The sequence below is a fragment of the Procambarus clarkii genome, chromosome 21 (genome assembly GCF_040958095.1).
Source record: "Procambarus clarkii isolate CNS0578487 chromosome 21, FALCON_Pclarkii_2.0, whole genome shotgun sequence".
NCBI lineage: Eukaryota > Metazoa > Arthropoda > Malacostraca > Decapoda > Cambaridae > Procambarus > Procambarus clarkii.
The window spans coordinates 28,458,761-28,475,564 of record NC_091170.1 but is presented as its reverse complement, the minus strand read 5'-3'; the positions used below and the strand labels follow the sequence as shown (position 1 = coordinate 28,475,564).

The following is a 16,804-nucleotide window of genomic DNA, read 5'->3' as shown; positions in this document are numbered from 1 at the left end:
CCACCACTATCACCACCATTGCACTACACCATTACAACTACCATCACCATTACCACTATCACCACAACCCTCTGGCCCTGACCACCAAGTCTTCACCAACACACTTCAAAAACTGGAAAAAAAGAGGAAGATATAAAAGTGGATATAATTTCAACGCTTAAACAGAGGACATATAAACAGGATCGCATTAGTAGCATAAATTAAGCTGGCAAACATTAGAATGGCTTTTAAAACCTAAATAAGGAGCCATTAAAACAATTTATTCAGCCTACTCAAAGTCAATACTAGAATACACAACGCTGGCATTAAATCCACAGTTTTCAAGGTGCGAAACTAAATTTGAGAAAGAGCAGTGGTTTACAGCAAGATTAGTGTCTGAATTTAAGGGATTAAGGTACGGTAGCAGGACAACCATTTTTAAAGTGAGGTAAAAAAAGGGGATGACGTACGTGCAAGCTGAACACGTAAATTAATTAATTTAAACGTACGATGCACATTGGAACGTACAATGCACGAGCGGTCAACAAGAAGAAGGCAATGAAACTAGAAGCTGTGGAAGCCACCTCCATCAGAACTTTAAGGTCACAAGTTCAACACCAGGTATGTAACGCCACCACAATCACCACCACTACAATATTCCGGCTTTTACCAAACCAAAACCACCACACCACCACTCTATAACATATTTTGTTAATAATATACTTAAATATATTTTTATTCATGAGCTAGCTACTGATGCTAAACCATTCTCCATCACATAAGATGGTTAGTCATACAGTGCCATGTGGTCAGTAGTCTGGATGAATTATGTAGATATCAAGCATATATATGTGTGTGTGCGAATAAGGTAGGAATGATGCTAAAACATCCCTATTTCGCAGGATGGCTAGTATGCGATCAGTTAACTACACTAACAAATTCTTGGTGCAGTATGAGGATATCCACAACAACACGAAAGTTAATAATGTGATTGCGAAGCACCAGGTACCTCACACAGACATACCAAGTTAAACACAAGACAAAGTTAGAAAAGATTCAGAGGTATGCCACCACACTAGTCCCAGAACTGAGTGGTATGAGTTACGAGGAAAGGCTAAGGGAGCTAAACCTCACGTCCCTGGAAGACAGAAGAGTAAGAGGAGACATGATAATCACCTTCAAAATTATCAAGGGAATTGACAAGGTGGACAAAGACAAACAATTTAGCAAGGGTGAGACACGAACAAGGCGACATAGGTGGAAGCTGAGTACCCAAATGAGCCACAGAAACATTAGAAAGATTTTTTTCAGTGTCAGAGTAGTTAACAAATGGAATGTATTAAGCTGCATTATGCATTAACCGCACCACCACACCACACACCAGCACCACCACACCAGTACAACCCACACCAGCACCACCACACCAGCCCTATCACCCCAAGAGCTCACCAACCCTGACCCTTCAGCCTCCACCGCCAGTTAATGGGCCTCAGAGCGCGACCAATATCCTGTGTCTGGCTGAGACACATTGTATCCATCACAGTGTCTGTTAGAGAGCCTTATGGGGCCTCCTTGAGGGATGTGGTTCCCCTTGGCTTCAACCATATTCCCCTTCCATGACCTTCTGGCCTCAACTATCCCATCACCTCCTCCCCTTCCTCTCTGCAACGTCCTCTGGTGCCTATTAACGTGAAGCTGGGAGTCCATACTACCCCCTTGTTCTAATTGCCTTGTCCACGGACATCTCTATACCGGTATTTGTTTTGATTTATTCTCTGTTAACTCACTTTCTCTCTCTCTCCTCTCTCTCTCTCTCTCTCTCTCTCTCTCTCTCTCTCTCTCTCTCTCTCTCTCTCTCTTTCTCTCTCGTTCTAAGGAAACGAAGCCTCGTATGAGACAGGGTGAGAATGGTGATATATTCTTATCTCATATCTACAGGTTCCTTGACGGGGCAGATGAGTACAATGGCTGCCCCTTTTCTACATGAAACCTGCAACATATCCTTGTTGGGTTCAGTTATGTACATACCCACTGGAAAACTATGGAAGGAATAGCTGAGCATGTAGATACCCACCTGGAAAGCTAAAGTAGAAGTTGCTGTGTTAAATGTGAAACTTGACCATTTGCAGTAGGTCAAGTATTTCTTAATCTGGTCCTGTTAATCCTATTCAGAGAAGCAGTTTCAGTAGGGTTAAGGAAAACGTTCCACAGAGAAGACCAACACAAACGATTTCTTTTGGAATATGTTCGTGCAGATGAAGGCTCTAACAGCTCAATGGAATTGTGTTTGAATTCCCTTTATAGGTTTCAAAATTGCTCACAAATATTGTATGGAAGAACAGCTGTCTCCTTGTCATTTGTTGTTGAGATGGTGGGAATGACATTGGCTGTGAGTTTCGTCATCTTGTGTTGAGCAGCCAGTGTCTTGTTAGTGTGTTCTGAGCATGTTAAAATCAACGAGTTTTATATATTAAAAAATGTATAGAGATTATAAAAAGCATGTATACAAATGTATAGAGATTATATAAAGCATTTATAAAAATGTGTAGAATAATTCTCTCTGTATAGAGTATAGAGAGCATTATATTATGTCCTACAATAGTAAAATTCTGTTCAGTCGAGTTAGTCACTTCCTATTTCATCCATTCTTTTGTTGATTGTCTTTCTTGTTTACGTGCTGCTGCATCGCCCCATCCTATACACCGCTTTAAGGCACAGAAGGTGTTCTCTTCTGCCACTGTTTGAGAGACAAAAAATACATAGACAGCCGTCTAGCTTGCACTTGACGTGTTCCACACGCACACTCATCTCTTTTACCCCCCTGGCTCATCTCTCACATTCATCCTTCATCTCCCCCTTGACGTTCTCTTGTCAACACGCAATCCCTCCATACGTCTAGGCAGCCTAACACTTCTCCCATCTACAGCTCATTCCCTTCCACCTTCGCTCTCCTTTAACACCCCCTTTTACATCTCTATCTCCTCTCTTCTTTTTCCTCTTCTAGTAACTGGGCTCCATTCACCTTTCTCCTTACATCGTTGCTTCTTCATCTTTCCCTGCATTCAGACATTTTTCTGAGCATCTTCAACATCAATTCGCCTTCCTAAGCTCAATCCATCAATATTTCAACATTCCCCCCTCGCTGCTCTAAATCCCACTCTGACAAGCTCGTGTTTTATCCTGTCAGATCTCCCACACAGTATCAATATCATAAAGAATGTTACAGTTTTATATTTGTATTCCCTCACCGCCCCAACTTGCGTAATAAATCTTGGATAATTGTGTACTCTGACGTTAGAGAGGTGAATTACTGAATGACGGTTTCTCGTCAATATATTTACTTGATTTTATATTTTTATATATGGACAATTAAAATAAAGTTTTAATAACATTAGATCGCTTACCTTTTTGATAATTATATTTTTTTTCTGATTAGCCTCTACGTTTGTAAAGCGCGTAACTTTAAATTTGCAAATTTTATTCATTTCATAATAGGCACAAAAAAAAATAATAAAAATATTTTCAGCACTGGTTCCATTACTCACCGGTACCTTTTTCTCCCAATATTTATCTATTACCTCTCTTCATATTATTGTTCCATTACCGAAGAGTAACTCCTTTCCCCCAGTACTGTTTCATTAGTCAAAGGATGACTGCAGCCGTTGGCATTGTTATTATAGCTCAAACATGAACGCTGCCTCCAGCACCGCTCCATTACTCAGGGGTAAGTTTTTCTCCAGCTCTTGTTGGTATGGAAGGATACCGAGGGAGGCTGTGCAGGTGTGCAGCCGAGGGAAGTTTTGTAAGTGTGTAGCAAACTTCACACACAAAAAAAAGTTACTCTGATAATGATGGGAATCACCCCGACCTCTGTGCTACTGCTCTGTGTCTCTAGTTTCCACTTAAGTGCCCACTCCCATCTTATGGAAACTCATTTGAACACTGTTGCTTTGTTTATTGTTCTCAATTCTCCTTGAAGCTCAAATGCCGTTATTATGTTCACTCCTTCCTTCCCACCACTGTTTCTCTCTCCTCCGGTTGTTGTTGTTGGTTCAGCAAATCGGAACAAAACGTCGCAAGTAGCACGGGCCTATGGTGAGCCCGTAGTAATTATGTCTGCGCTTTAATTTGCGCCCTACACTCTTCTACCCACCCTCATAAAATTTACATTTCTCTGGGTTAAAGACTTGTGGTAATTTTTTCGACCACTTATCATTAGTTCTGCATCATCAGCAAACACTGAATTGAAAGGACAATTCATTTTCCTGTCAGTTTTCTGTCAGAATGTTAACATTAGGAAGTGAATGCCCCTAGTTTTCGACAAAGACCATAATAAATAATTCAATCTAGTTCTATACATAGAATATTATGTTAATAAATTTGTATACATGTTTTGTATAATCTCTATACAATTTTTAATATAAAAAAAACTCTGTTCATTTTAAATGCTTGTTTCGACGGTTCACTCGTTATTCATCACAGTAACGCTATCTCCTTCACTTCTCAATAGCTACTCATAACTTAAAAAAAATCAACTTAATTGTTAGGAAATGCCACTTAAGAATGAGTGAAGTACATAATAGCATAACAGGTATGCAGTGTAGAATAAAACAACTAGTCAGCAGTGAGACCTCCTGCTGGATATTTGGAATTATTCTGAAACTACCAACACCAAGGAGATGGCTTACAGACAGGTGCTTAGAGACAGGTGCTTACAGACAGGTGCTTAGAGGACAGGTGCTTAGAGACAGGTGCTTAAGACAGGTGCTTAGAAGACAGGTGCTTACAGACAGGTGCTTACAGACAGGTGCTTAGAGACAGGTGCTTAGAGACAGGTGCTTAGAGACAGGTGCTTAGAGGACAGGTGCTTACAGACAGGTGCTTACAGACAGGTGCTTAGAGACAGGTGCTTAGAGACAGGTGCTTAGAGACAGGTGCTTACAGACAGGTGCTTAGAGACAGGTGCTTACAGGACAGGTGCTTACAGACAGGTGCTTAGAGACAGGTGCTTAGAGACAGGTGCTTAGAGACAGGTGCTTAGAGACAGGTGCTTAGAGACAGGTGCTTAGAGACAGGTTGCTTACAGAAGGTGCTTAGAGACAGGTGCTTACAGACAGGTGCTTAGAGACAGGTGCTTACAGACAGGCATTTTGAGTTCCTACTGAAGTCAGATCTACGTTGACTGAGCTGTGTGTTTAAGGTGATTTTGATCCAGGACAGTCTCAAAGTTTGATGATGTAGAATGCCGAGGGTTTGCTAATTTTAAAACTTCATATTATAATTAGTTTATGATAGTTTCAATAAAAAATCCTAATATTTTTGTTCATCCTAATATTGCGATATGAATTATGCCGCTATAATGGTAGATTATTGTTTTCGAATATATATCATGTTTCAAATAGCGAGCAAAATGTTACTCACTGTGTGGCAATTTTTTTTTTTTTTTAGTTTGAGTGCTGTACGCCTCTTTAGTCCAGTCATTATTGCAACGATTGCATGAAATTTTACGAACATAATTTCTAATTCTTAAAAGCCGCTTGTAGGTCTGCTTAACTTTATTTCTCTCTCTCTCTCTCTCTCTCTCTCTCTCTCTCTCTCTCTCTCTCTCTCTCTCTCTCTCTCTCTCCTAATAGCCTTCTCCCACACCCACCTTCCAACCAACATCCACTTCTACCTACCTAATTACCAATACCGAACTCTACCACCATCCGACCAACACCCACCTTCATCACTTACCCACCAACACCACCTACCCACTTCCACCACCAACACCCACCTTCGCACAAACGCCACCAGCACCACCCTCCACTACCAACACCACCAACACTACCTCAACCACCTACCCACCAAACACCACCTCCCACTACCAACACCACCAACACCACCTCAACCACCTACCCACCAACACCTAGCTCTCACTGCTAATTGCTTACATATCGTGCTAAAACTACCCCTGGTCATGCTTCATGCTACATCACATAACAATTAGCAGCTGGTCGAACAATGTCGAAGCGACCTAGAACTGAAAATTCAATATAACTTTTTTGTCAGCTCACGCTCTGTGTTGAGTGATGACATATGACAGCTCCGGTGACATGATATGATGGATGTATGACAGTTCGGGTGGTATGACGGGTCTAGTGCTATGGACTGATCGAATGATATGACAGACCAGGTTACCTTTTTTCTTTCGATTACATTTTAGGGATATTTAGTTGGTTAAGAGATCAACGTCCCCGCGATCCTGTTTCTATCCAGGCCTGTTTGTGTGCCTGGTCAACCAGGCTGTTAGACGAAGGCTGCTTGTAGCCTAACATGTGAACCACAACCCGGTTGTTCATGAATATTTTGTTTGGAGTAGGAGGAGAGGGGAGTGCAGCACTTAAAAGAGGGGAGTGTTGTTGTTTAGCGAAGACTTGAAGAGAGACTGATTGAGAAGAGAGGCAACAGAGAGTAAGGAAGTCGGAGTACGGGGAGAGAAGTAAATGTTGGGAGTCGTAAAAGGGGATCACAGGGGAGTGTGGGAGGAGATTAGAGGATCAGAGGGGAGTGTAGAGTTGGTGGGAGGGGATCAGATTTGGAGCACAAGAGGGCGTGGAGGAGTCGAAGAGAAGTGGGAGGGTGGAGGAATGGGGTCAAATCAAAACAAACAAGGTGATTGGAGGATGAGGACGGGAGTGTGAGAGTTGGTGAAGGGGAGAGAGGGAGGAGGGGAGGTTAAGATAGATGAACAAGAGGTCGTGGAGGAGAAAGAGGGGAATGGTCGAATAGGTCCCAACGGACTTGAACAAGGAATAGTTAACTGAGTTGCTGTCCAGTGCATTATTAAATTGGTTTTATTTAATTTAGTTTGCTATATAAAGATTGACTGCTATACTGTTGAAGAATTTTTGGGGACCATTACTCAAGACTTGGAAGTTAAATTATATTCAATATCCAGTCAATATGAACCCAATATACTCATGAACCAATATACAATAGAATGAATATAAAACATTCCTGGAAAGCAGCATGCTATATAAATATATTCTGCATGCACTGACCTATAACGAAAAATAACTTTATGTTCCCGGACATAACAGAATAGTGTGGGTGTAGATGAACGAACGCTGACATATATGGTATTTGAAAGAACACACAGTTTCTCCACACACACAGCTAGACCATCCTCACTGATATCTTGAGAAGTCAAACGAAAAACTGATACAACTACAGATCCATCACTTTCATCCGACTATCAACACATCAACAACGAGGTCGAACTTTACTACATCCTTCCAGCCTGAAAACTATGGGAGAATGTTAAGTTTACAATGCCCCAGCCATCATATATATATATATATATATATATATATATATATATATAAATTCCTTTTTCTGTTGGAAATATTTCAATTTCCCTACTTGAATTATTCAAGTAGGAAATTATTCGGTTTTATCTTGCTTCCCTCACGCCATTGTGTAATTTACACGGCATTATTACCCCAATTGTGTTTTTATCTCTTCCTCGCTTCACCTAATTTATTGCTAATTGTCCACAGTTGCTTACTTTCCTTTGCGTTTGAATGGATGGGAAAAATATATATTTTTTAAATTCTCTATTTTTCCCATTTTGGTTCTTTCATGTTATTGTGATGTGTTGATTAAGATGAAAGTTGAACGTTTCGGGTCTGTCAGTAATAAAACAGAGCTATCGGAAGCTATCATATACATACTTCTCCTGTTATCACGGTTGCACTTCTAACAGCAAGCAACCACACACGAACCATTCACAAACAAGTAGCTAAACACGATCAACCAAACCTTCCCCCCCCTTTACGTGTTATATATTCTTTAGAAAGACTCATTAATCACCTATTTTAAGATAGATATACGTTTTATACAAACACAAAACCATGGAAGATACATGAACATACACTACCAACAAACCCTTCAAACTTTGATCTAACAATAAAGTAACTCACTCTAGTTTTCTTGTAATCGATTACACACACAAACACACACATAACATGTACTCAACACACACACACACACACACACACACACACACACACACACACACACACACACACACACACACAACACACACACACACACATCCTGTTACTAATATTTGAAAACGGTTTAACGAATGGAGTAAGCTCCTTCCTATTAATGTTTGCTAATAACGTAAAGCAAATAGAGCGAATCAGAAATCGGCTACACACTCCAGAAATGGTCTGAGGAATGCATACTAGAATTAAACAATGAGAAAATGCAGAGTTATGAAGATAGGGATGGCAGAAGACCCCCAAATACAGCACAGGATAAAATGAAGGCAACTTTCACATGTCAAAAAGAAAAAGATTTAGGAGTACTAGAACTCGAGATGAAACACCTGATGTTCATATCAGAATAACGACTCCGACCTAAACCATACTTGCGAACCTTTTGCTATCCTTCAGAAACTCAGGTAAAGAACCCTTCCGAAGCCTTGAATGAATTCTTTCTGCGATCTATTTCTTAAATATGCTGCCCGGTATGGATCTTCTAATAGGAAAAAACTGCAAATGGTTTAAAAAAACAATCATCAATGTTGGTTCCTGAGTTAAAGGAACAGAGCTATAAAGAAAGGCTGTGGGAAACTGGACGTACCTCGCTTTATTAGAGGAAAGAAGAATGGGATGGACATGATACGGACACTGCACTCACAACTATGTAAGTACAACTAGGTGAATACACAAACACCCACACACACACACACACACACACACACACACACACACACACACACACACACACACACCGACAACCCCACACACACACACACACACACACACACACACACACACACACACACACACACACACACACACACCGACAACACACCGACACACACACACACACACACACACACACACACACACACACACACACACACACACACACACACACACACCACACACACACACACGACAACCCCCCCCCACACACACACACCCTACACACACACACACACACACACACACACCACACACACACACACACACACACACACAACCACACACACACACACCTCACCCACACCACACCCCACACCCACACACACACACTCACCCACACCACACCCACGCAGGAGAGGCTAACGCTGGTTCAAACGACAAGAGGCAACTCAGAAAAAACCTACCAAAGCACTCTAAATAAATTGGACCTTCTCCTCCCTCCACAGCTCACCACGACGAGCAATTAACCCGGGGAGCTGACCGTGAAGAACCAGGCAGAACAGCAAAACACGCCCGTAGAGGAGGTTTTAAGGAGAGAGTGAGAGGCTATGGGTAGGGGAGTAGTGAAGGCAGAAAGGGAGATGGAGAGAGAAAACAGTGAGATAAGGAGGGGAAAAGAGAGTGGTATAGAGGTGTGTGTGGGACAGGTGATGCTAATTGGTTTAGAGGAAAAGATGGGAAAAGACTTCGAAGAGAAACAATGAAACTCAAACCGAAAAGGTAACTAAAACTTGAATGTTTACACAGACCACACTGGCATACCACATAGGGAGCCTGGTGGCTGAGTGAACAGCGCCAAAGACTCATAAGGGTAGAGACCGGGATCGATCCCCTGCGGTGGCGGAAACAAATGGGCGGAGTTTGTTTCATCCTGATGCTGTGTTCATCTAACAGTAAATAGGTACCTGGGAGTTAGACAGCTGTTATGGGCTGCTTTCTGTGTGTGTGTGTGTGTGTGTGTGTGGTGTGTGTGTGTGTGTGTGTGTGTGTGTGTGTGTGTGTGTGTGTGTTGTGTGTGTGTGTGAAAAATGATTGACAGTTATGAGGCGGGCCGAAAGTGCCAGAGCTCATCCCGCAAGCTCAACAACTAGGTGAATACACACACACACACACACACAAAACACACCACACACACACACACACACACACACACACACACACACACACACACACACACACACACACATACACACACACACTCACACACTCACACACCTGACCAAAGAGCCAGAACTCATCCTCCGCAAGCACAAATAGGTGAGTACACGCACATAAATGATCTCCCAGAGGGAATAGACTCGCTCCTCTCATTGTTTGCTGATGATGCAAAAAATATGAGGAGATAAAGGCAGAGGAAGATAGTATGAGGCTACAAGATGACCTAAACAAACTGAAGGAATGGTCAAACAAATGGCTAGTAAAGTTCAACCCGAGGAAATATAAGGTAATGAAACTAGCGGGTGGAACTAGGAGGCCAGACACTGGATATCGAATGGGAGATGAAGTCCTTCACGAAACGGATAGAGAGAAAAGATCTAGGAGTTGATATCACGCCAAACCTAAAGCCTCTTAAAGCCCACATCAAAGGAATAACATCGGCGGCGTATGCGAGGTGGATAACATCAGCACTGCCTTCAGAAAAACATGTTGTAATGAATCTTTTAGAACCTTGTATACCAGTACTGTAAGGCCAATCCTGGAGCAGGCGGCCCCAGCATGGAGCCCGTACCTTGTCAAGCACAAGTCGAGGCTAGAAAAAGTTTTAAAGTATGCCACTAGGATAGTCCCAGACTAAAAGGCATGAGTTACGAGGCAAGGCTGAGGGAACTGCACCTCACGTCGCTGGAAAACAGAAGAACTCGGGGAGATATGATCACCACATACAAAATTCTCAGGAGAATTGACAGAGTAGATAAGGATGGATTATTAACACGGATGGTACTCGCACAAGGGATACACAGTTGGAAGCTGAGTAACTAAATGAGCCACAGAGACAGTAGAAAGAAATTTTTTAAGTATCAGAGTAGTTAGTAAATGGAATGCACTAGGTAGTGATGTGGTGGAGGCTGACTCCATTACATAGTTTCATATATAGATTTGATGGAGCTGAGAAACTTGGGAATCTGTACACCAGTAGAGTGACAGTTGAGAGGCGGGACCAAAGAGTCAAAGCTCAACTCCAAGAAGCACAACTAGGGTGAGAACATCTAGGGTGATACACACACACACTTCCAAATTGAAACACAGTCAAAGATTACCGAAGATAGACCTAAGGCGAAGAAACCTAATTGTATAATATAAACAAAATCGGAGGTAATATGATCTCAACGTAGAAGATATTGAAGGGAACTGAGAAAATTGAGAGGCAACAAAGCTGAGAGGAGAAGGAGGGGAAGGAGAAGTGGGAAATAGGAAACACAGGTAAACCAAGGATACGAATGAGTACAGGAACCACGAAAACAATCAATGATCGGGATAGATTAGCTTTTAATACAGGCATTGATGCCAAATTTTGCACTCCGCTAACACAACCAGGCAAGCTAAACGAGGCAAGGACAGGTAGGTAAGTTCAAGGTAAACTCACACACACACAGACACACACCCGCTCCCTCGAAGACTATATACGCTGGTGAGAAGGAAAAAGGTAAACTCTTCCGACCTAGCGAAAATGGCCCTTCCGTTCAACGTCTTGGTGCAGCGTTCCGCTGACAGGATTCAGGCATTAGTTTAGATTAGCTGCGGCGGTGGCTTGTGCTGCCTCTGTGTTGAAACCTCAAGCCCAGTGCAACCATCTTGCGAGGCGGTAAGATGCCGTGGAAAGGGAGGAGACATGGGATGAAGGAAGGAAGAACAGAAAGGAAAAGCAGAACGAAGTGAAAATAATATATTTATTGAGAAATAAAGAGATTGAGAAGGAGAGGGATAGAAATATCGAGATATTCTCTCGATATTTATTATCTTGATATTTTTATTATCGAGATATTCTCTCGATAATAAAAAAATCTTTTTAACGTCTCTGTGGCTCATCTGGGTACTAAGTTTTCCACCTGTGGTCCCCTTGTTCGTGTTCCACTCGTGCTGAAGAGTTTGTCTTTGTCCACCCTGTCAATTCCCATTGTGTCCATCCTGTCAATTCCCCCACCCCCCCACACACACAATTCCCCTTGTGTGTGTGTGTGTGTGTGTGTGTGTGGTTGTGTGTGTGTGTGTGTGTGTGTGTGTGTGTGTGTTGTGTGCGTGTGTGTGTGTGTGTGTGTGTGTGTGTGTGTGTGTGTGTGTGTGTGTGTGTGTTTGTCCGTGCGTGCGTGCGACTTAGAGTGTGTGTGTTTACATGAATCAAAAACTGTTAGCACGTGTGACCAAGAGCCATATGCGTTGGTTATTTATGAGAGAACCATTAATGATCAACCCACCTGAGACAGAAACTACTTTACACAGCTAATCAAAATGATTGAAAATACCCTCCCCCCCAAAAAATAATAATAATAATAATAATAATCTTCCTAGGAGAGCGATATCTTCCCTCTGAACCCACAACGCTTCATTAAATACTGCAAATTTTATTGCATATACGCAAAAATTACATTCAAACGTTTATACGTAGACAACGAAATATTTGCACAAAGTTGACAAACCACCATTACAGCTGAGATTACACATGCATCTACACATGACAACAAAATACTTGCTTTACTGTATACTGTATACTGTATACTATACGGGACCTGTGAAAGGTTTATCAATTTATAAATAAATGTCCCGGAAATACAACTTTAAATATTTGTAATTATTCTTTATCTCCATTATCTCTTTACGTTCACTTCTTTTCTATCAAGATTCATTCCTTTCCTTCATCTTTTTATTCTAGCCTTCCCTCCCATTCTCCCTCTCACTCTCCCTCCCACTTTACTAAGGCCAGTTCTCAGCCTATGATGACTCGGGCTCTCCTTAATACAATACCCTGGAGAAAATTATTGGGTCATGTGGTATCGGGTGGGGTGGGGGGGGGGGAGGAGGAAGGGGGGTTAGTGGTGGCGGTGGTGGTGGTGGTAGTGGCGGTGGTGTGGGTGGTAGTGGCGGTGGTGGTGGTAGTGGTGGTAGTAGCGATGATTGTGGTGGTAGTGGCGATGGTGGTGGTGGTAGTGGCGGTGGTGTGGGTGGTAGTGTCAGTGGTGGGGGTGGTGATGGTGTGGGTGTAGTGGTGGGGGTGGTAATGGTGGTAGTAGCGATGGTGGTGGTGGTGGTGATGTTGATAATATTGTTGGGTTTTAATTTCCTTTTTCCATCCCTCCATTCGTTTCAATCCCTGTTTTTTTTCATCACTTTTACCCCTCTCTCTCCATTCCTCTATCTATAATTTTCGTCTAACTTCTCTTTTATCTCTTTCCATTCCTCTATTCCCTTCTACTACCTTCCATTCCTCCTGTATTCCATCATTTCTCTCAATCCTTACCCTCTATCCCCAAGCTCCTTCAGCACCTCTCTCGCTCTCTGTTCCTCCTCTTAACCTACCCAAAAGCGTACGTGCTTGGTTCCAGTAATGATGCCTTTTCTTTTAACAACTCTTGGTTAGTGCTTAGTCGACCCAACTCTCCATCACAGGCGGTATTTTTTTTTCTTCACCTATTACTCCTACATCTTTTCTATTCAACTTTTTCTAAATACTTCGCTCTTCTCCTCCATTACTCATTCCTCTGGACTTTGTACGTTTGGTTGGGGTGTTGGGCTTAAATCCCATCAACATCTGAAGGGTTATTAAGGCCGAGGTATTTACCTCATACTGACTCACTGGTATATTTTACCTTCCATTCTAGGTATATTTTCCTTTCCTAAGTATACTTTATACTGCCATTTTTGGTGTATGTACACAGAGATGTGGGATACACCTACCGATGAGTATGTCCTCTCGGTATGAGTGTGTGTGTACTCACCTAATTGTACTTACCTAATTGTGCTTGCGGTGGTTGAGCTCTGGCTCTTTGGTCCCCGCCTCTCAACCGTAATGTATATATCTCTAAATGTTGTTAAATTTACCTTATTTTTGTTTGAAAATTGAATTCTATTTCTTCTTGTTCTAAATTAAATTCTGTATTATTGTTCGATATGTAATAGATTTTTTTTCATTTTGTATTTTCTATAGTTTGGATTTGTGATAAATTATTTTTTTAATATAATTATTAAATATTGCATTATTGCACACCATCCACAGTTGTTTGCAACTGGAAATGTTTATTCTCTATGCCTTCGCTTATTGTAGGTGTGGGCCCCCTACTGCCTACACCTGCAGCAGGTGTGGGCTCCCTGCTGCCTACACCTGCAGCACGTGTGGGCCACTACTGCCTTTACCTGCAGCAGGTGTGGGCCTTCCATTTATCCGTATATTTTATTTAACAATTATTATCATATTTTTTTTATATATGTTCTCAATTCAATTTTGTTTAATCTTGTTATATTTCCAATTATGTTCTTTCTACTTCCTTTGTGTTATTACTTCATTTTCTCTTCCAACTACTCAGCCTTTCACCTGATTCCCCCTCAATATTTTGTTCTGTCTATGTATCTGTCTCTAAATTACTATCGCTATCTCTTTATCTCTCTCTCTCTCTCTCTCCTCTCTCTCTCTCTCTCTCTCTCTCTCTCTCTCTCTCTCTCTCTCTCTCTCTCTCTCTGTTTCTCACTTTCTTCCATCGTTCCGAAAGTTTACTAAGGTGCGCTTCCCCGGAGCTCCGGCCCTTGGGATTAATTTTAGGCTTGGCGTTGCCTTAGTGGGAGTGAGGTGAGAAAGTTAGCCCGTTTTTGTTTTTATGGAGGTGTGTGTGTAGGGAGAGGAGGGTTGTAAGGGTGTGGTGGTAGGTGGGAGGGTGTTGTAAGGGTGTGGTGGTAGGTGGGAGGGTGTTGTAAGGGTGTGGTGGTAGGTGGGAGGGTGTTGTAAGGGTGTGGTAGTAGGTGGGAGGGTGTTGTAAGGGTGTGGTGGTAGGTGGGAGGGTGTTGTAAGGGTGTGGTGGTAGGTAGAAGAGTGTTGTTGGTTAGGGAGCAGCATAGCTTGGAAGGTACACATATATATATATATACCTACTTAAAGTCTCCTTTAAATGCGAGATTAAGCCTTAGCTCCTGGGCACCGCAATACTGGCAGTCGTTTGTCTAACGAAGCGTCTCACTGTCACATTGCTCCAACTAACATTTATGATAAAAATAGTGTTGACATCTCTGACGCCTTTGCACTCAAATTTTCAACAATCCAAATCCTCTTATTCATATGTTGCCAAATACTGAACATGTGTTCTCTAATCCTTATAATTTTACTCTCAGAATCGCGTATGTCCTGTATCATGTCCCCTCTCTCTCCCGTTTCCCTTTATGCACTTCCCTTTCACAGTTCAATCCTAGCAGGTACAAACCTCGCTGCACACCGCTTTATTTGTTAAAGTTTTGTTTTAAGTTTTCATAGATTCAAGGTCGGGGTGACATACTCCACATATGTATGTATGTGTATTTTGTGTGTCCGAGTATATGTTACCTTGTGTTAATGTTTAAATATGAATCTGTACTTGTGTGTGTGCTCGCAGAATTTTAATTGGAAGGTCGAACACCAGAATTTTCAGTTGTCGGTCATCAAATATACTGACTCAATGGACTTGCATATAACTCTCAACGTAGCATAAAGAGCCTTGAAAGTTTTATCATCCAGGATCCTGATTGTTACCCTTATGGTGACAGCGTTATTATCCTCTGTGCTCCTCTGGTGCCGGGCTTTGTGTTATGTCTGTTCTTTGAGACGTTTAATTTTTCGTGTTCTAGCATATTTGTTCCCATGTGGAGGAAGAATTTGTGTAAGCGTGTGTGTGTGTGTGTGTGTGTGTGTGTGTGTGTGTGTGTGTGTGTGTGTGTGTGTGTGTGTGTGTATGTGTATGTGTGTGTAAGACTGAATGAGCCTGAGCTTCTGACTATAAGGCATGCTTGTAATTGATATAATTAAACAGAAACATATTACTTTTTTCAGCAGACTTAATGTCATGGCTTGGCAGGGATTTCAAAAAGCTTCTAGACTTCCCCTTGACACTGAACAGGAAAATACAACAACATCACGCAATGTGCATGTGTATGTGTGGTGTGTGTGTTGTGTGTGTGTGTGTGTGTGTGTGTGTGTGTGTGTGTGTGTGTGTGTGTGTGTGTGTGTACACTTATGAATGTACGTGGATGATTACAATCGTATTTGACTTCACGTATCAATGTATATACGTGCATCTCAGAGCGTACATGCACTCGTGAAGAAATGCTTGCGGTGTACTTTTTGGAAGTAGGAGAAATGTCGACCTTTTGGGAGCGTGGAGCAGCAGGCGTGATTGATTACATATTTCATCACATTTTATATATATTTTTCGGCTATCCAAAATATTTCTCGCTGTGGGACGGAGTCTTGAGGGAAGGTAGGGCAAAAAGAGTAGTGTTATGGGGCTGAAAGAGAGGGGAAAGAATTATGTGTGTGGGGGGCGGATATCTATTGTTAAGGGGAAAATGAGGAATAAGAGATGATGGAAGATGAGAGGAATAAACAATAATAATATATTCCAACAAATGAATTCAAGAATTTGCAGCCATTAATTAGCTCCTGCGAAGGTATTTCGTTGTTATAAGCAATCCCAGCGTCTGTGGTATGGATGTAATCGATGGTTGAAACTTTCTAATGAGTCTGATTCAGTGGTACTCTATGCCACCTTATTCCATCGTTATGGAATCCATTTTCGGTCCACTGTTCGGCCTTTTTTTTTTTAAATCTCAGCATATCAAACTGGAATTTAATGTTTCCTGCTGTAACATTAATTGACATTCTCAGTAGCTCATTTGCTGTCCTCGTGGCGTAGTGGTGAGACGCTTGCCTGGCGTTTCGCGAGCGCTTTTGCCTGGGTTTGTATCCTGGCCAGGGAGGATTTACTGGGCGTCAATCCTTAACTGTTGCCTTTGTTTACACATGAGTAAAATGGGTACCTGGTTGTTAAACGATTTGGCGGGGAATATTCCGGGAAATATTAGGATTAAGAACTTGCCCGAAACGCTATGCG

The 16,804-nt window shown here is 42.0% G+C and overlaps 1 protein-coding gene and 1 long non-coding RNA gene across 2 annotated transcripts in view; one reads left to right on the top strand and one right to left on the bottom strand.

The window, feature by feature from the left end:
- The window catches only part of LOC138366939 (uncharacterized), a 108,185-nt gene that overhangs the window by 36,281 nt on the left and 55,100 nt on the right, over nt 1-16,804 (bottom strand). The window lies entirely within an intron of this gene.
- The window catches only part of LOC138366974 (uncharacterized), a 66,569-nt gene continuing 50,254 nt past the window's right edge, over nt 490-16,804 (top strand). The window contains exons 1-3 of the mRNA XM_069328382.1: nt 490-600; nt 13,999-14,096; nt 15,745-15,843. Of these exons, the coding sequence (XP_069184483.1) occupies nt 490-600; nt 13,999-14,096; nt 15,745-15,843 (308 nt within the window). The remainder of the gene's footprint in view (nt 601-13,998; nt 14,097-15,744; nt 15,844-16,804) is intronic.